Genomic DNA, 21,533 nt, shown 5'->3' on the forward strand with positions numbered 1-21,533 from the left:
TAGAGCAGGCTGGGAGTGAGTGTCTAAGTAAAAAGTGACAGCCCCTGCAAGTGCCCCTAAAATGGGCCTGTCTCATGTCACCTATTTATCTATGCATTTAATAATTTCTCCCCAAACATCATCCAAAAATAAAGTTAATAGCTGGGCCCTGGCTGGTGTGGTTCAGTAGATTGAGCACTGGCCTGCAAACCACAGGGTTACCGGTTCGATTCCCAGTCAGGGCACACGCCTGGGTTGCAGGCCAGGTCCCCAGTTGGGGGCACACAAGAGGCAACCACACATTGATGTTTCTCTCCCTCTCTTTCTCCCTCCCTTCCCCTCTCTCTAAAAATAAATAAATAAATAATCTTAAAATAAAATAAAGTTAATAGCTGGGAGTGGGCTAGAAAAGAACATGTGCAGGAAGGAAGGGAGTGGGAAAGCTGATTTGCAGGGCCATGATGCCAGGAGCTGCGCTGAGGCCCTCTGAGGCACCACAGCAGCCATCCACAGGAAGACTAGATAAGAAAGACATACAATAACCTGCAGACAAAGTCATACTGGCATGTCCTGGGAACTCTGTGGGGAGAATGCCTGGCTACACTCATCAGACCTAAGACCCTGAAACCTTTCCAATAAATTGATAGTCAACTGAGAGCAGCACTCAGTATCAATTCCAGCTCATGAACATTTATAAACATAATCCATTCATTGACATGTCAACAATCTGTTTGATATCATAAGAAGGAAGTTGCTAAGATCACACATTGCTGATGTTCCTCTGGTTTTCTTTAACTCTCTTCAGCTCTGGTGGATCAGAAATTGTGGTGGCCTGTTTAATCTCTCCTTTGTATTTTACCTGCAGAGGATAAATAAGAATTTTAATAGATAGCACAGTGGTCTCCACCCAAACAATACAGACGATGAGCCTCAAATTAACCTTATCTTTTTACATATTTTTTTCACAGTAGATATGCATTAACCTTCCTGTTCACATCTACTACTGGATTCGGATTTGTCTGCTTTAGCAAGCACAAATGTTAGTTGTGCCTTTTGAAAATGAGTTTCTAGTAAATACTTTGCTGTTTAATATCAAAACTAGCTGCAAAAGTTCCAGGACTCAGAGTAATGGAAATATGAGGGGGAAACATCAGAATGAAGTCATTACAAGAGAACTATAGTGAGGTTACCATGGCAGCCTGGGAAGGCCATTGACTCTCTGACCCTAGGGCTTCAATCTTCCAAAAAAAAAAAAAAAAAACCTTAAAGAGGAGGAGATGGGGGGCAGCAAAATAGGTGAAGGTGATTAAGAAGTACAACTGTCATTTATAAAAACAGTCATGGGGACATAAAGTAGAGCACAGGGAATATAGTTAGTCAATAATATTGTAATCACTATGTATGGTGACAGACATTTTGTAGTGATCACTTCATAAGATACAATATATAAATGTCAAGTCACTATATTGTACACTGGGAACCAATATAATACTGCCTGTCAACTATAATTTTAAAATAAGTAAATTGTTTTTAAAAATTCTCAGGAACTAGTAAATCTCTCATTCTCCAAGAGTCAGTCAGAGCCAATCCATGGTTATAGGAACTGGATAGGTAATCCTAATAGCAATGGTCCCAGTTGTACTTACACATATAATGTTTCCTTATTTGATATTGTTTCCTCATTATTATTAATTTTTGAGATTGTTTTTACTTGGGCTTCTCACAGTGGTTAGAGCCATGCTGTCTTCCGAACAATCACAACACAGGAAATGCATCACTGAGACAGCTCAGAAAAGTCTGACCTGCTAAATCTTATTGCTTAAAATACACATATGCACAGTAACTGACAAATGGCCTTGTGCCTTACATAGGAATGTGTTAGCATTTGCAAATCATTGGCTGAAACACAAATCCTCCACCAACCCCTTTCTTCTCGGTTCATCTAGAAAACCAGGTTCAATCAAATCTCATTGGCCCCCTAACTAGTCCTTCAACACCCCATTCCCATCTGTCTCTGCCCTCAGGGTAGCCTCCTAGAGCAGAGGCTACACTGGACTGCTGGAATCAAGCCCAGCTCCCTGGTTCCATTAACCTCCTCTCCTGCCGTTAGGGTAGGATGCTGCAGTGAATCTTAGCACTCAGGCCAGTTCTCTGCTCTAATTGGGGAAGGAAACTTGAGAAGGCCAGAATTCATCCACTTGATCAGATAACTGAAGAAGGATTCATTTTGTTAAACTTGATCTTGTTGGAGACACTTCAGTGAGTTGCTTGGGACATTTTTCCAGTGGTGGAAGGAAAGGCACTCGAGAGCTGCTGATGCACTCCTGCTCACTCTCACCGCACGCCAGCTTGCTTGCACACATTGGATCTTGGTAGAGGGAGGTGAGTCCTATGGTGTCTGCCAAACCCTCCTGGCAATTCTGAGCAGGACTGATGTCTGGGCCGCAGCTAGTCCCAATTTGTCCTTGAAAATCCAATTACGCTTCTGCCTAAATTTCCACCTTCACTTGGTGTTCTGAGTGGTTGTGGACATCCCCAGGGGGCTGATACCAAGGGCCAAGAGCAGCTGAGGGAGGCAGACAGGTTTAGAGCACATGTCCATTTACAGAGATTAGAACACAGGACTCCGAGTGTCCACGGAGCAATGTGCAAATTGCAGTGATGGGTACAGTAAAACCTCTACTTTGAGGACTACCTCTGGCAAATACACCTAAGTGCGATAAGACATTTGTTCAGTAAAGAGTAATTGCATGAAATAAGTTACCTGGAAAGGGTCATATTTGCTCTAAATGTGTGGCTAATGAGCAGGTGGCTGCCATTCAAAGTATATTCACAGGAAAGAAAGACAGGGCTGGGGCCCCTCACACAATAAACAGATACACACAGTTTATCCAAAAAGTCATTGTATATAAACTTCACTTTGTTCAACAGGGATTTGGATTTTGTGAACCCCAAAGGCAGACACTCTACCTCACAGCATTGGATTTGTCTATTTTTTTTTATAGTACATATATTTTTTACTTTCTTATCATAATGTCAATGCCTAGTCTGAATGTCATCACTCAAGAGTGGGTGAGGAACCAAACTCTTCATGGAAACAGGGCTGGGCAGGGAATCTTAGTTTCAGCTATTTGCTTTCTCCATTCAGACTATTCCTATCAAAGTTCAGCTGGTTACCCAAAGCCAAACTACAGTAATAAGGACCTTCTGGGTGGCTGCCTTTACCCTACCCCTGGGCTGCTTAGACTCTTCACAGAGGCTACAGTTAGTTACCCCACTCACCAGGGTGGGGGACGGAGAAGGCATGAAAACCACAGATAACCAATGCACTTTTTCCAAGTGGTAAGCTTTTTCTTAAAAAAAAGAGAGAGAGAGGGGGGAAGAAGAGAAAAACTTATTCAGAATCAAAAGAAAATACTGTGTGTGAGCCAGGCTATGGGGCTGTCCTTCCTCGGGACCCACAGCCTCCTCATTTGTTCATACAGAACAGTGAGACATGAAGGCCCACACACTGTGTGCTTGAGGGGGTAGGGAGGGGAATCCTGGTCACCTGGAGGTACAGACCAAAGAGCACAGATGCAGAAAGCTGCACCTCTGTCCACTGCCATGGCTTAGGGCCTCCTGTGCACCCACAGAAGTTTCAGAGATCACCCTCGACCCAAGCCAGTACACCAAACACCTCCTTCCGGTTCCACTGAAGCTAGGCTCTATAAAGGTCAGCTTGGGAAAGAGCCACAGACTCCCCTTTTCAAATAGAATTCTTACCTGTCTACTGGTAAAGTTCTTATTTTCAGCTCACTTTTTTAACTTCTAATGTTTTTTTAAGAAAAACCAAAGAGAAGACAGTATAATCTTGTGCACCCGAACCAGTCTGCGGCGAGCAGAACCGGCTGGGCAGGGCCCCTCAGTGATGCTCAGTGATGCATCAGTCTGGTCACCTGGAATTTGGAAACACAACAAGCCCCTACTCAGCTACCACACTACTGCCCACCAGCTCATCCTCCCACAGGATGAGCCCAAGTCCACCTGTGCAGACACCGGCAGTGAGGGTGGCAACCCCTAGTCTCTGCGGGCTTCCTTCTTCATCCGGGGCTGAGCCCTGCTACCTCTCCGGACTGAGAAACTAACACCAGAGCAAAAGTCTACTCCATCACCAAGAGCCACCACAGGGCACAGTCTCAGCACCTTCCTTGGGGGCTTGCAAAACAGACTTCTCTCTGACCCAAGCAGGTAGTGAGGTATGACTTGAAAAGGTGAAATGGGGGTAAGGGTGGGGTATGAGGAGTGAGCCACAACCAACTTCTCAGCCCTCCATAACACTGTGCTTCCGAGGTGACGGGGAGGCACCTACATGCCAAACTGTACCTGGGGATGTAGGAAAATGCAGGAGTGGAGGGGAAAAAAGGAAAAAAGAAGAAAAAAAGGACGAAGTAGCTGTATCACTTTGTTTGAAAGTCATTTAATGCTTCTCTTGTGCTTCTTCCCTACCCTGTCGCTTTTCCAAGTTCACGGGTACAGGAAGGGCCTGCTGTATCCGGGGCAGCTGCCGCTCTGGGCGTCCGGGGAGTCCTGCTCATTGACGGTGTTCAGCAGCAGGCACTAGGGCAGCCACGGCAAGTGGGGTGCCCAGGATCTCAGGCCTGCTCCTCAGAGGACTGCAGAGCCCTTCCTCCTTGTCACCAGGGGTCTGTACCTGGCAGCTGTCACAGAAGTCCAGTGTCCCATCCAAAGCACCATCAGTAAGTGTGCTGCAGTCTTTGACGTTGTTGTTGTCATGGCCCCTATTGCACACACACACCTCCATGCCCAAGTCACCCACAGCATGGTGGTGTCTGCCAGGCGTCTTGTCCTTGCTGTCAGGATGGGCACCGCCCTGCTTGCAGCTGTAATCATTCAACAGCTTCTCCTTACACTCAGAATCCTTGTCCAGTGAGGTGCCAGGGGCCAGCTTCCCCCAGCCAGCCACACCACCAGTGAGCTCCATTCCAGGGCCTTTGGTGGCTGCTGGGCTGGCTGGAATGTTAGTGTTAAAGGGCTCAGGGTCCATGATGATGCTTGGGGGTCTCTTGCTGCTTCTGCTGGACCCAGACAAGGGGCTGCTCTGCGCTTCCTGGGAGCCCCTGGTGGGATCAGCACCTCGGGGACACTGTACAGAAGGCAGCAGCTACTGTAGCTGGAAGGCGTGAACACTAGTAGGCAATCAGGTTGATTCCATGTTGCCACTGCTGAGCTTGCAGGCGGTGCTTGGGTGCTTGGCTCAGCGGTGGTGGCAAACACAGCAGGCGCTCAGGATGATAATATGGTCCACACCAGCCAGAACTACCAGAGTTCAGAGTTGTAGCTGCAGCGCTGAGACTGTTTACAGCAGTGTCCTGTGCCACAGACACAGCTTTTTGGTACCCACACGGGTTTCCTTATCCTGCAGGAATTCAGCCCTAGCTGACAGGGGGCTGGGCAGCTCTGTGCCCCCAGGAGTCTTCTCCTCTCCATCTCCCCCCTGTTCTTCCTCCTCCTCCTCCCTCTCTCCTCCTCATTCCTCCTATTATTATTTGTATTATTCTGAATCTTGGTGTGTTTGAAGCTAAGATAGGTTTGTTTTCTTACAGTTGATGGCTAGCAGAATTCTTAGCATGTATCAAGAGCTTAATAAATATCTACTGAATAAATGAGTAAATTAGGACAAAGATACAGAAAGATTTTTTAAAAGAAGGTAAAGCTTCCTCATTCTCATCATCCTCCAGGGATGTTATAAGGACAAGGCCGTGTTCCTCTTGATTTTCTCCTCCACCTGGGAGAACTCACTCAAATTTTAAAGTCTTTCAAAATTACCTATTTGGAAGAGAAGGCTATTGTTCTTATTGGTAAAAGTTCTATTAAAAGGGTCAAAAAACAGAAAAAAATAACTATTGAGTTTGGCACCTTGGGTTCAACTCCCAGCTCTTCCCTTATTCATTGTGGGTCCCTGGCATGTTCTCTGACCTCCCCAAGACTCAGTTTCCCACACCTACAAACCAGATAAAAAATTGTACTGACCTCATGGGCTCATATGAGGTATGAATCATGAGGTCCATATTAGAGGTACCTCATGACTATTAATTATCATTGCTTTATTAGAAGTAGATTACTGAATAAGAAAATAATGTTTTCCATTTAATTTATAAGGTTCCCTGCTCTGACATTATGTCCTAGAACTCCAATTAAGCCAGGGCTCCTTCTAGCGTTTCCAATTAATAATTTTTGTCTCAGCTGAACACAGACCCACGACTCTCCAGGTCCTTGCCTAGATGTAGTTTTACAGATTTACCAACTAAATTCCAAGGTTGAAGAAGCACAAACTGGGTCTTATCCATCTTTCTGTACCAATGACCAGGATAATGTCCAGCACATTGGTGTGCTTAGTGCAGATTTTTTAAATAAACAAACATGGCTAAATTACAGCAAGACAGTCCCAAGTTTCCTGTACTCACATCGGAGGGCCACTGCTCATACCCTCCCACATGAAGCTGTGAAAAGGACCATCCACTCTGCAGAGAGTTCAAAGTATTTCAGAGACCATTGAGAAGAATAAAAATATGTAACGTTTGATAAAATATGAGAAAACAGAAACAACTTGCCGTACTCAGCTGCTCCTGGTTCCTCCTCACTCTCTCTATCTCTGGGGTCATGCTCACTGGTGTGGCCTGGTAGAACTGCTCTTTGTACTGGAACTGGGAAACAAGGTGTGAGAGAGTGAAAGATTGTGGGAGGAAATGGGTACCCATACACCAGACCAGAAGGCAGGAAATGCACATGCTACAGAGCATTCATTAGTTAGACTCTTCATTAGGATTGTATAGTGATCTAGCAGTATGAAAGTTTTCCTGATCTACTCCATAGAGGTGCCTTTTCTTAGCCAGGGGATCAGACCCATCATTTTTGGTCAGCTTTCCCAGCAATTTCACAACATCTCAGGAAATAAATGAGCATCCAACACAGAGAAAAAATTCAACTGCGTATTTGACAGGTGAAAGTAAAATTTGAGGTTAAAATCCCATTATAAGGAATTTCACAGAGACAGTCTTAGTGGTTTTTTACAGTTTAAATTTAGCATTAGGGAATTTTGTTCCAAGAAATCGCTAGGTCTACAGATAAAATGGAATTGAGATTCCACCCTCAACAGTGAATGTGCAGGTGAAGAGAAATTTGATAAGCTTGGAAAATAAGTGAGAAAGGGGTAGGCCCCTTCTGCAATGTGTGATTTTCTTTGTGCCATTGTATGTAATTTGAGAGTTTACACAGACTCTGTGTCTGGGATAATTGTCTGAGTTAAAGTGAAGAAAGGTCCAATAGAATCTCTATTGATGGCAAGATACGAGGAGATTACTCTGGGTAGAGCTCAGAAGGAAAACAATCTATAGAACAGGACTACTGATGCAGAGAGACTACTGTGGCTGATTTCTAGTGGATATAGGTTTGAGGACATAAGTTTGATGTGGAGACTGTTCATATCTTACATTCATCCATTCGCAAACGTGCTAAGGGCTTTATAAGCAATATCTCACTTAATATGTTAGTCCCTGTGTTATGGATGAGGAAATGGAAGCCTGGAGAAGTTGGTGGCTTATGAAGATTAAAAAAAAATTAAGGTCTGGAGCTGGGATTGAACCAATAGCCCAGGGTCCACATTCTTCTTCGCTATTCCAGTGTTGCCTAACTTTCCTCAATTTGCGTAACACTTACCTACGTGCCATGCCAGGTACCACCTGTGCTGTGATTTATAATATTATTTTTCATTTAATTAACTAGCTATTATTTTCTAATTAACTTATTTTTAAGGGAGTGTTATGTTTCTATGATAAATTTGGCACACATTAAGACAACTTAATCACAAAGTCGAGGCCCAATAATGCGTGGACCACTTAAACACATTATGTATGAACCATATTTAAGGGACACTGTGGGACTCCCAACAGCCCCCTTATGTCCCAGACCACTTCTGTGTCCACTGTCATCTCATACCACCCTTCACCCCAAGTACCCATCATAGTAAACCTTTCTTTCCTTGAACAAGCCTTGTATCCTGAACATATTCAGTTTGCTCTGCCAGGAAGGCCCTTCCTCACCAAACCCATCCCAGACCTTCATTAATTCTTCAAGGTATATCTCAAACATCACTCTTTCTCCAAGAGTCTTCCTCTGTCTCATTGGCACAGCCTTCCTTCTCTGCATCTTCACATTTTGCAAGAGAAATTATTACTTCTTATTAAATGAGATATTGTATGTCAAGTACTCAAAAAGCATAGTAAACCCAATAAATATCAATTATTGTTATAATACATAAATTATGCATAATTGTTACTTAGTCTTATGTTTGTTTCTCCTAGAGACCTTGAGAATATTCATAGCTTCTAACTTATAGTGTACCTCACTCATCTTTGAACTACCCCAAGAGCAAGAACATAGTAGGAATTCAATAACATGTTTTTTTAAAATAAACAAATGCCCATGAAGCATTGATCTAGTTGTAATGGAGGGCAGAAAAATGTGTGGAATCTTATCTCCACCTTTCAAGAACCGGCCCTCTTGAATGGTATTCATTGTCACGGGACTTCACATTTGTAAGTGTCATTATGGTGCTAGCCAGTAAAATGGAAAACAATACTTAGAGAAATATGATCACACATTGCTGATATTCTTCTGGTTTTCTTTAACTCTTTTTAGCTCTGGAGGATCAGAAATGGCTGTTGCTTGTTTTAGCTCTTCTTTGTATTTCACCTGCATAATTTGTAAAAAAAAAAAAAATAATGTATTATTTAATACAAGATTTTTAGAAAGTCAAGAATTCTTCATTTATAACTATTGCATAAGAGAAATTTGATAATTCCAACATTGATTTTCCTTTAATAGAAACACAAATTCTTATTTCATCTGATACTTTCAAGATTCCTTTATATACAGTGTCAGTAAGTCCATATCTATTCACCTACTCATCATTGTAGAAGTTTTTAATTAAAGTGAGCAAAGGTTGCTTATGAAAATAAGTTTTAACATCAGGCAGTTGCACAAAAAAACTTGGAAATTATCTTAACTAATATAATAATTTATTCTTTTCTATCCAAAATGCAGTTTCTATTTATTAATATGTTAATTAATATATACCATATGTATATTTAAAGGTAAAAGTCAAACTGAGTTAGCTACAGAGTCTTGGAAACAGTGCTTATTTGACTGAGAAGATTCAAATAATCCAGAATAAGGGAAAAATATATGCGGCCACAATAAAAGAAGAGAGAGGGAGGTGGAGGTACCTGTTCTAAAAGCAGAGGCCACTGTGCCCTGATCACTATAGAAAAGTCAGTGGCAGGGAATCAGAAAGTGTCTTCCACCCACACAATCACATTATGAAAAGCCAGCCTGTGTCCTGGCTTACAATTCATTGAGAAGCTCCTCTGTTCAATCTATTTAGTGGAACATACACCCAACAAATGGCAAAACCAGCACACAGTTATGCATGGGACAAGAAACAGCTCTTTAACTTATGAAATTATTAGTGACACCATCCTGTCAGTTGTTATTTTAATATGTCTAAAATATCTGGAAGACTGGATTCAAGAAAAAGGACATAAATATATACTTATATGTGAAAATATAGGCTAGCATTAAGAGGCACACATTAAAATTTCACAGATACTTAAATCTACAAAAAACATTTTAGAAATCACTTGGTAATGCTTATAGGGATTAAGGCTGAAATCTATGCTGAGAGTCAAAAAAAGCAGTGCCTAAATATCTCTGCTATCATCTATGTCTTAGTATCTATGGGTTTAATGTAAGTAATAATGCCAATATCAGTCCGGATCCAAAAAAGTTAAATTGAGAGTACACTGAAAGAGACTACCTCTAAATAAGATTCAAAAATAGTTCTTAGAGAAAGCTAATAGCTCAAAAGCTTATACTCTAGAGGTGGAAAATGTCGAGATCTTTAAATGTTAGAGAATCATATTTTGGTTTGACAGATCTAGCGATTCTTGAAAGGGCAACTTTCCATTTGAATACTAAGCAGGAGTTTATGGCCCAGCCTCATGGAGATACAGACTATGCATTTATTGTTTGCTAGAAGAAGCAGTGGGACACTAGAAGAAATGATATACTGTACTACTTTGGGTGATTCTCTTCGGGTGAAAAGTTAAACTTGATTAAAGATGAACATTTTTGCTTCCCATACAGCTCTAAACTAATCAAAATGGCACAGTCATTCCACTGTAGGCAATAGAATTGCATGCTACAGAACATTTATAACATTATATTCCAGTACACTGATGGGTACATTTTAAATATTATCATTTGAAAGTGAAGGAAGCAGACATTTTACACGTCTCTGCCAAATTAATTGTTCTACCATACCTGAGTGTTTCCTGAGACAGGCTCTCTCCGTGGTGGAGCACAACACATTTACATACCCTCATCATTAGGCCCTTCTTATACTTTCTGCAGAAGATGGCTTCATTCATGCTACAGAGATTTTATTGCACCGGTCTTCTGTAGATTTTTTAATAAATTCATTTTGAAGTATGTATGTTTTACTATAGCACTGATTGCCTTTCCTGCTCTTTCTCCCCAAATGCCAGCGCATGCTCATATTCTAAAATGAATGCCGTGTAACTATCAGAGTTCCTTACAGATGACTTGCATCAAGGAACATTTTACGTGGAGTAGTTAACGAAAGGCTCTGCCTCCAAGGATGAAAGGTGAACAAAAGGTCAAAAAGGGGATTTAGGAAGAGAACCTTTTTGACTTCCTCAACAAGAAACTAAATATACATGGAAGAATACCTATTGAGTTAAGGATAGCAATCATCCATTGTCCATGTCACGCAATTTCATCACTGTACCCATAACATTAAGCACCTCCCCTACCTTGCCCCCAGCTCAAAAGGAATTGGAAGGTAAGTTAATATACAAATAAGAGTTAGGGTGTACATTTTTCTTTGATAGAAGATAGAACAAGTAGAGGTAAATGGGGCCTTTGAAACCTTCTCTTAAGCCACCAAATAAATGTTCTAAGACTTTTAATCATTCTCCAGGGTAAAATTTCTTTCCTCCAAGTTGTGGGGAGTTACTGAAATTTGTCCTTTCTCTGAAAAATTTAACGCGTGAAAATTCTGTTTAAAAAAATAAAATCTAATCCTAGATTTCATGACTGCGCCATTAAAGTGAGCGATCTCTTGTGCACTGTGAGTTAGCAAGACGAAATGCTGCTTTCCACTGCTTCGGGTTCAAGGGGAACAAGGTACAGTTTTCCTTCTGAAAGTTAAGTCTTTGATATTTGATGAATAGCATGAAAACAAAGTGAAGAATAAAAGAAAAAGACAACCAGTTTAGTAAAGAATGAAAAACATTTATCTAACTTACGTTGCTTTTGGAAAGGATAATTAATGCCATAAAGGACTTACTGAACTAATGTTCTCCTGATTTTTCTTCACTCGTTCAATCTCTGGAGTATCTTTTACTGCTGTGCCAGCTCCTACTTCTTTCTTATAAAATACCTTTATTATAAGAGAAGGAAAAAAAATAGCTATACCCTTATTAGCATTCAAGCCCTGGACTCGATTCTAATTAAAGAAAGACAATTTCTCAGGTCTTAGAGTAATGTGAATACAACTTCTATTTATGAGTACCAATTACATTAATCAATTAAGTAATCCATTATGAGAACGAAAATGTCTAGCCTTAGTTTTGATATTCCATAATCTTAAAAGTAACTCTCTTATGCACGGTTCGTATTTTATGTGGCTACAGATTACTTGCTATAAGACTATAAGCTGGAAAACTAGAGTTTCCTTCATCAAATATAAATGCCACACAGGTATTTGAGAAAAAAATCAAAGTGAATTTTATAAAAGCTCACTAAGCAATTATCATTTAATCCAAAAACACCATGAAATTTTAAGTGAGTGTTATCCTCCAAACACAAAGATGCCCTTCTCTTCAAAGAAAATATCAGCTCTATCGTCAACATCAAGCTAGTTCAGTATTTTTATCATCTTCCACTTATTCGTTAACCTCCTCACATTTCTCCACCTCTGCCAACACCTACTCCTTTCAAACACAAAGCAAAACAAAAAACAAAAGTGCTCTACAAAAAGAGAGAGAGAGAGAGAGAAAAGAATAATTATAAGAAAGCTATGAGGACTGAACAAATCCTTCCCTTAATAGATCATAATCCAGTAGACCCAGTTAGGGTTGGGAGAGCACAGCATGAAAGATGTTTTCCTCCAAAAGCTAGAAGTCTAGAATACCATGAAATTACAGGAGATAAGGGCCAAAACACAGCCTTTTCTTTGACCCTGCCTTCCTGGACTGTACTGTTTAGCACAGCCTGACTATGAAGACTTAGAGGTACCTGCCCAGCATTAGTGCTTGTCAATTTATTAAAAGTAGAAAATATTCCAGCAGTCATTAGACTTAATAGAATTTATACTTTGATGACACATTTGCTTAACCTAAATGAGCTAACTCTACGTTAAAACACTGCCTGCATGGTCAATTTTTATCATTTTAGAATTCAAATTCATATATCCATTAAACGTAGATGCAACCTCTTAATGATGCTGATGCAATTCCTATTGCTCAAAATAAAAAGTATGGAAGTTTAAGAATTGGTTAAAAACTAGTAAAATCCTAGGTCTATTATCAGTGCAAAAAATCAATGACTAAGAAGAAAATCATTTCATATGACTATTTTCGTTTTCAAGGTAAAATCTGTGTAGAAAATTAAGACCTCTTTCCTGGGTGAAATTTTAACATTCAGTTAAAAATAACTATAGCTTGTACCAAAGAAGAAAAATTTGAACTTGTAATTCTAAAACAATCATAATAAATTATAACCTAAAGGAACATTTGGTGTTCTCATTCAAGGCATAAAGGAAATTCAAGCAATGCAGCAAAAAAATCAGCCAATGAAAGAAAGATAAAATAAAATTCCAATGAGGCAACTGAAAAGAAATAATGGCTACTCACTGCACTGATGTTTTGTTGAGTTGTCTTAATTCTCTGAATTTCAGGAGTATCAGCCACAGTAGAATAGTTAGAAAGCATCTTCTCTGCTTCATCTTTATACTTTTTCTAGAAATATAAACAGTTAATATCAATCTGAAACTTTGTTTGAACAATACATGCATGTGTATGTGCACATATGAAAGGAAAGAAACAGAGAAAATGCAAGTGATACTACTTTCAACTCTACTATCCCACGTGGCTGTAAGTTACATCTCATGACTCAAAGCAGTTGTTGATACAACCACAAAAACAAAGGTATGCAAACAGAGTGAGCCAGCAGTGCACAAAGCAGCCTCACCTCTGCTCAGATAGGGGTTTCCACCCCAGTCCACTCCAGGGCCTCTGGAGGGCTAGGCCTCTGTGCCACTCTATGTTGAGAACCTACTCTTTCATGAGCAGTCCCATCCCTGTTTCTACATGGAATCTGTTTCTCTACACCTAACTTGTTTCCATTCTTCTGGGTTTAAGTTCTGCTTTCTACTTCAGATAAAGATACATTTGGTTAAGGAAAAGGTACTAGTATTTTTGTACTTAAGATAAAAATCTCATTTTTTTAATCTACTAAATGTACTACGTTGAGCTGTGTTACAACCTGGGTAATACCTCCCACTAGTACCCTCATTTACATAATACTTATTATGTAATAGGTATTGTTATAAATTAGCCCTGGCTGGTTTGGCTCAGTGGATTGAGCGTCGGCCTGCGAGCTAAGTGTCGCTGGTTCGATCTTCCAGTCAGGGTACATCAGAGAAGGAAAACTCTGACTCCAAAAAACCTCCGCTGCCTTGCGGCATACCTCTTCTGGGGAAAGGCTAAGGGAGTAAACCCCGACAGAAAATCCGGAGCCGGAGTCCCTAAGGCGGTTTGACGTTGTAGTCAACACCGGCAACTCCTGCGGCGCACCTGAAGCCAAGCTGTATCGACTCCGTCTTTCCCTTGGACCCTTCAGCTGCGAAGAGAGGGGGGGTCTGCTGCATGGGCAACAGCAGACCCTCCATATCACCCTGCCCAGGCTCTGTAGCTTCAGCTCCACTGGAGAGGACACTCCAGCGTCATCGCAAGATGTCGATTCAACACGGGAGGAGACAGATGCCGTGTCACTCCTGAGTCGGACTGCACAGCCATTCTCGGCGGTGCAGATAGACACTTAAGAAGCTACACCATCGTCTCTCGAGACGGACGGCTGCCGACGACGACTTCAGCTGATACAGTTAGAGCCAACTTCTCCAAGTTCACATGCCATAAGGTGACACTGAGGACAGATAAGCGTGCACCTCAGGACCACCCCACCTGCTGTCATCTGAGGAGGTGGAGAAGCATGCAAGTCCTCTGACATGTGACTCTGCCATCTTGATCCTCACATTTTTAGCCACCAGATATTTAGACTCCTCCTTTATGTTTTAACCAGAACTTAAACAAATTTGGACAAATTTGGTTAAAGTTATTTTCAGCATAAATCCCATTAACCAAATTTAGTTCCTTGGTCAATTTTCTATAACCATTTTTCCCCTTCAGTATTTATTTTCCATTGGGATTCATTCTTTTCCATGCAAATTTTATAGCAAGGAAATATTTCACTAATGAATATCTTGTCTCAAATCAGATTTTAATTCTTCTCCCATTAAATATTTTCTTTTGTTATCATTATTTCTCCCATATCAAGTTTTTCTAGAGGATAAATTTGACAAATTATATCTTACCAAGAAAACTTAGTTCTTAATTTTTAGTTAATATTCACTTTCACCTTACACTTTTTGCAGTTTTATTCACTCAGTTTTAGTTGGAGCTGATTATGTTAACAAAAATGTTCATTATAAATGGGTAAAAGACAACTCATTTGTAATCTTGTTTCTGTAGAGTGAACACTAAAGCCAACCATGCAAGAGAGTTGATTTTTTTTAAGGTCAAAATGTCCTTGGACTCAAAACAGGGGCTGCGCAGGGGAGCTCTGACAGCGCATAAGGTCTGCTGAATTGGATCTGCAGCAGGTGCCCCCTTCATTAGGGAAGTTAATTACGTTTGGCCAGTGGCTCCCTTACAATAGAGTGCACTGACTTTGAACTCAGTGCCCTCAAAAAGGTATCAGTCATCGAAATGCATAAAACACAAGGTGACTGGATGTTAGGATACATTGTTCTGTGCAGCTTAACTCCCTACCAACCTGGCTATACATTTCAGATGCCCTATAGATTTCAGAATGTCCATGCTCACTTGCATCCCTTTCCGTTTGATTTCCTTTTCCAAGTCTTTCTTATCCTCTATCTAAAGAACAGAAAATCATCTCAAGACCTTTGCTGAATCCTCCTTAACAATGTATATATTTATGTATCTGAATCTCAAAGCCATATGTGTGGAAATTCCATTTATACTCTTCCTATGTATAGATGCAATATGTTTATTTTAAACTTAGTATGTCATTTGTTTCTTACCTGGCTGGCCATTTCGGATGCTTTCTTGGCTCTCTGGATATCAAGAGTGTCTGTGGTCACCTGCATGCCCTTCCCTTTAATTTCCATCTCCAGATCTCTTTTATAGTCTTTCTACAGAAAATAAAACATGCAATTAGGGCTCTAAAAAATTTTTAAAAACAATGTCATTTCAACATCAGAATCATGACTTTTGGAGATATGCTGGGACTTTCGTTTATTTCTATAGAACTATAAAGTTTTAACTTATGGTAGAAACATGACCTGGAATGATTTATAAGTAATTAGGAGACTTTCTTCTACTCACCTGAATTAAGAAAGAAAACATAGTTATCCAAGGGGAAATTTCATATTTCAATGTGATAAAAGTTTAGATAAATTATATGTTAATATATCACTCAGTTAATGAATATCAATAAAATGGGATTATAAAATCGTTGCTTTTTGCTCTATAGTTCCCTGACTTACCACTGCTCACCCATTCAAAGCCACTCAGCTTGGCTGAGACTGAGCAGATGCATGAGCCCTGTTGGATTTAAATCAACCATTATACCCTTTCCCTGGCTCTTCATGACTGGTTCAGTGATCAGTGCACTCTTTTTTCATACAAGCTTTCAAAAGACATTTTCTTTCCTTCTGGACATGAAGGAATTAGCCACAGGAGCTGCTAGATGCCTCTTTGCAAACAGAAGAAGAAAGCTTACCTAGGAGCTGAAAGATAGAAACTGGAACTGAATTATATTGTTGGAGTCCTAGATCAAGCTATGTTTGAGAATTCCTCTGCTGTTCGGTACAAGAAGAATAAATTATCTACTTTTTTGGGCTACCTTGAGTTGGATCATCTGTTACTTACAAAATATCAAAATTACACGCACAAATATCTTAAGAGATTGTTCACACTTTCAGACTAATGATTATAAAATTCAGCAAGCTGTACACTTATAGTTGTACACTTTTCTGGAGGCATGCTATTTTCCAGTGAAAGATTTTATTAAAAGCAAAAATATCTTGACAATCTCTTACTACATTTCTTCCAAAACAATTATTTCCCACTGTGTTTACATATTCTTGATTTGTAGATTCTCTGTTTTAAAGTAAACGTTGTCTTGCTTATTTGTGATGTTTTAAATTTAGAGAAGTTGTAAATAAAAATCTCAAAATCAAGAAATATATTTTTCCTATCTTCCTCTCATAAATCTGCATATTTTCATTCACCTAGAGTCTCAGTTTCACTTTTCTGAATAAAAGTTCAAGTAATAATGTTTAACTGTCAAAAGAATAACATTAAATTATTACTATGTCTACAAAAACTCTAAATTATAGTAAAATTCTTAAAAGCCCAAAATAAAACACTTCATTTGAAGAAAACAATGTGTAGGTACTGAGTCACTAGTCATAGACAGCCACCAAGTCCCATGGTATAAGATACATCATTTAACTTCCCAATATGAACCTTCAAATCTAAAAGCATTTTCAAGCCCATAAATAGACTGTATAGGACACTGGTTACATAAGTTATTTATTGATGCATACTGAAATACCCTAAACCAGAAGGCTTAAAAAAATATGATGACATCTACATTTCAAGAGGGCACTTCTTTCCTTTTAGAGCCTCTGCCTGAGTCATCTTTATTATTTTCCCTCTAGCTAAAGAAAATCACAGGATCTCTGGTTTGATTCCCAGTCAGGGCACATGCCTGGGTTGTGGGCCAGATCTCCAGTTGGAGGTGCGCAAGAGGCAACCACACATTGATGTTTCTCTCTCTCTCTTTCTCCCTCCCTTCTCCACTCTCTAAAAATAAATAAATAAATAAGAAAAAAAGAAAGAAAATCACATGGTCAGGCCCATAGCTACTGGAAGGTTTGGCTAATGGGGATCACTTACTCATGTATTGTAATAATATACCACATTGACTTTAGTAAAAAAAATAAACCTGGTGCTATGGCAATGTCTCAAAATCTCATTGAAAAGGTTTTGAGAACCTGTCAACTGGGCAAAATGGAATATGGCTATAATTATATGCAAAGGAGTCCTTTGGATTGCAAAGGCAACAACATCACCAAAATTGGTTTGGGCTACATGTAACCATAGTACAGCTGACTCCCCTAGGCCTGTTTTTCCTCTAGGTTTTTAATAACTAAATATGTATCATTTTCCTATTATATAATCCTCAAGTACACAGAGAAATCTAAATCAGCATATCATCGAATAAACTAATGTATTACCTGCTAAGGAAAGACATGCCATAAAAGGAATATGTTGTAGAAGCCTGTTCTTAGGTAGCACTGTGAAATACAAATTTTCTGTTCTTTACACATTCTTTTCTCCAGCAAAAGGATGCTTTCTTTTGGCTTCAACTCTCAATCCTGTGAGGATGACTTTGAAAACTCTTCTGTAGCCCTCAATTACCTTTGCCCCATGTCCAGTCTAGTACCTTGAACTAGCACTGGATGTCACCACCTCCTCAAAAAATAAATTATTTTTTCAGAGAATTAGAGGTAGTGATTTGACAGTTACTGAATAGTTAGTTACTCAGAAGCCCAAAGACATCACCATAAGAAAGTACTATTAAATCTAAGAAATGAATAATAAGAAAAAGTACAAGGAAGAACTAACCATGCAAAGACCATGAAAAGGACGTTCAGGAAGTCAACAAGGCTGTACAGAGACCCTAAAGCCTGTGGGGGTGCAAACTGGAAGCCTGTGACACTGGAGCATAATAAACAAGGGAACAGGGTGCAGGACGAGGACGGGCAGGACAGGGAACTGACATGCCGAAGCAAGGAGTATGACATCTATGCTGGACACGACCAGAACCCACTGAAAAGTTTTAAGTTGGGGGAGTAAGTAACATAATTTAATTCTTTAAGGACTGTTCTGCCTGATGGGCAGAGAACGGATACTAAGGGGGGAAAATTCTGGTTAGGAATCTACTGCAATAATCTAGTTGAGAGAGATGGCAGCTTGGACTAGAGTGGGAAGAGAAGACGGCTTTGGAAAACTCTTATGAGGTGGAGCCAGTAAAACTCTGACAAGTGGAATCAAACTGACTTCTGGGATTTCACTAATGCCATTTGCTAAGATGGAAGTGGAAGAAGGAAGCAGATCCAAGGAAAAATTAAGGGTTCTGGTCTGGGCATGTAATGTTGAGTCCTTGTTATAATACATTGTATATGTCATTTGCATGTAGTAATACCTATGAGATATGAAAAGGTAAATGGCTGAATATTCACATCCATGTTATAGAACACTCAATTTTTCTATAAGAATGAGGTAGAATATATGAAGTGACATGGAAAAGGGTCTGTAATATGAAGTGAGAAAAGCAAGCATAAAACAAAGTACACAGCATTTAAGTTTTTAAAGTCTGTGTGTGTATGAATGTATGTTTATCCATATCTACACAAATATAAATTTGGAAGGCTCTACAAAAAATTTATAACAGTGGTTATGTCTCAGGAGGAGAAAAGCATTAGGGTCAGGGTGAAGGGAGGTTTTTAAGACTTGTTCAGCATGTATCTCTCCTCTGCCAACTCTAAATGGAACCCCTATTGGTCAAGAATTCTATGCCACCCCCAGTTTCTTTATATAAATCAATAATGGCCATCTCATCCCCCTGGCAAGTACCAAACCTGGGGACATGGGCAGACCCCAAAATACCAGTAACTACCCTGGCAGTTAGTCAGCTACTTCCACCCTCCAGGTATCCAGAGTGGAAGTCAATCCTGAGCCAGCTCTTGTAACTGCAAGTGACACATTATAGTTTTCTGAGTAGCCTCACTGAAGCATCCCTGCAATCAGCCTGGAGATAGATAGGTAAGCAGCACCTCTTAACCGGCACCCCAACTTTCTCTTTACATATGCTTCTTATAAAATCATCTTTTCCCAATTACTCTCCACTCCACTGACCCTTTTATAGTCTTGAAAGTTTGGGGTAACTTCAAGAGGTATGGGATCAATTCTGGGGTACTTCCTTTGAAAAATAACACATGTGGCCTGATTCCTACAACTCTGTTATCTGATATCATATCATAGCATCTAAGCCAAAACTTCTAAATTATCGTTCTGTCATTACATGTATTACATGAAGAGGAAATGGTATTAGACAAATGAACATGGTCATCGAGGATATATAATACCTCAACCCCAAATGCCTACTCTGGAGAAACAACAGGCATGGTAATGAGGTCAACAGAGGATATTTTAAGAACATGCAACCAAATCACATAAAAATGGCTATCAATGCCATGTTAGGGTCTTCATATGTGATTTTCATGTTCTGCTCAGAAAGTTGGAAATACAGAAATGTCAAGTCACACATGATTCCTCCTTAAAGAAAAAGTAGTATGAAAACATTTATCATAGCCTAGATTAACACGAAATTCGTTGTCTTATAGGATAAGGCATGTATGTGTGTGCACATATGTGTGTGTTATATTAAAATGCCTCCTCAAGTTTTCTTTGATATATTTAAAGGAACTGAGCAAAGCAGAAACTGTAAATTTTCAAAGAAGCATAATGATTTAAAATGGTTTCTATTTCAAACTGTGAAACTAGTCACAGAAAGCTTTGGAAAATTCCATGTAATAATCAAGTTACCAATATGACTTGTGAGGCTCCAAAATATGAATCTCAAGGTCTGCATCTTTTACTCCACTAACCTCTGAAGCTATCTCGGAAGCTTTTTTGGCGTGTTGTATTTCAAGGGTGTCAATGCCAACTTGCATTCCTTTCCCTTTAATTTCTGACTCCAGGTCTTTCTTGTATTCTTTCTGTAAAATAGCAACATTTTAAAACATTCAGGCACTCAGGGAACAAACATATATTTGTATTCAATGATACCAAAAAAATGGCTAAACATATTTAATAAGGAAAAGAAGAAAAAAACAGTTTGCTTTGTGCTATGAATGATCATCAAGAACTAAATTTTCTAAACTGCTTAGAACTATAATCACTATTCTCAATGAAGAAAAGTATTTAAACTCAGAATATTTTTACTGTAAGGCAATTGCCAGGTGAGAATCTTCACTGACAATTAATTGTCTTGGGGTCTGGAGGACAGGAAGGCCGGTACACATGAGTGGATGTTATGGAAAGAAGACTGACTTTGAGAGCTTGACAGCTGTTGACGCTGGGAATGTTTCTTAACTGTTCTGGTTTACTGATGGGCAAAATGGGGATAATGATTCCTCATGTAGGATCACTGTGAAGGGTGTTCAATAACTGATAGCTCTGCTCTCTTACTCTTATACCCGGACACTCAGACCTAACTTATTGCTGCTCCTGCCATCATCTTGCCATTCAACTGAATCCACCTAGACTCTGCCATTGGGAACACAAGGCAATTTTTCCAAGTATTACTGACAAGTGACTACAAGATCCGCCTCTGAATGTTTAATGGATATGTCACCATAATGGAAGAATTTGTAGAAAATTTCTAATGTAGAAATATGTAATGACAATATCAGCCAAATAGTCCAGGGAACATATGCTATTTTTGCCTGACCAGCATTCATTCCTCCTTCGTCTGGCAAAAAGTTCCACCATTTTCTTCTCAGGAAGTACCTCTAAACCGACTCAAGCTATACACTTTGGGTGGGTTGATTTCCTTACTTCTTACATGTATTTTTAATTCCACTAAAATTCTTTCAATTATTCATTTAATTTATTTGAAGAACATGAATATGGTCAAAGGTGAACGTAAATTTTCTTAAAACACATAACAACTTAGAATATTTCATACTTAAAACATTGTTCAACTACCTAGGAAGTACACTACACAAATAGGTAACCAGGAGAATCATCCCAGGTCATTACACCCTCTTGACCCCAGACACAATGATGGGGTCAGGTGTGGCTCAGGACAGAAGGTGATTCAATGAGATTCAATCAATTGGACTTAAATTACAACTATATGAGAACAGATGCTCATTTCCCACTGAGACTACTGGCTACAGATATGAGTCACCTTGTTCCTAAGAGGGGCCATCACTTAGTGAAGCAACAGAGAAGATAACAGAACTAAAAAATGAAAGAGAGAGACATCATTTGAATTCCAGACTGAAGGTAACTTGATTTTTGGACTTCTCT

The 21,533-nt window shown here is 39.6% G+C and overlaps 1 protein-coding gene and 1 pseudogene across 6 annotated transcripts in view; both read right to left on the reverse strand.

Annotated features, from left to right (window-relative positions):
- NEBL (nebulette) overlaps positions 1–21,533 on the reverse strand; it is a 354,758-nt gene that overhangs the window by 33,803 nt on the left and 299,422 nt on the right. For 3 of the 6 annotated variants that reach the window (XM_090266578.1, XM_090266579.1, XM_090266576.1), the window contains 7 exons: positions 20,105–20,215; positions 15,446–15,556; positions 12,978–13,082; positions 11,411–11,503; positions 8,641–8,733; positions 6,594–6,686; positions 746–838 (listed from right to left, as the gene is read on the reverse strand). The exons of 2 other annotated variants lie outside the window; for them this stretch is intronic. In XM_090266578.1, coding sequence (XP_090122704.1) covers positions 746–838; positions 6,594–6,686; positions 8,641–8,733; positions 11,411–11,503; positions 12,978–13,082; positions 15,446–15,556; positions 20,105–20,215 — 699 coding nt within the window. The remainder of the gene's footprint in view (positions 1–745; positions 839–6,593; positions 6,687–8,640; positions 8,734–11,410; positions 11,504–12,977; positions 13,083–15,445; positions 15,557–20,104; positions 20,216–21,533) is intronic. One more of the 6 variants, XM_090266577.1, reaches the window with a different exon arrangement.
- On the reverse strand, positions 4,459–6,329 carry LOC150019679 (WW domain binding protein 1-like pseudogene; annotated as a pseudogene).

Source organism: Furipterus horrens, unplaced genomic scaffold (assembly GCF_987537825.1).
Source record: "Furipterus horrens unplaced genomic scaffold, mFurHor1.1.pri manual_scaffold_2, whole genome shotgun sequence".
NCBI lineage: Eukaryota > Metazoa > Chordata > Mammalia > Chiroptera > Furipteridae > Furipterus > Furipterus horrens.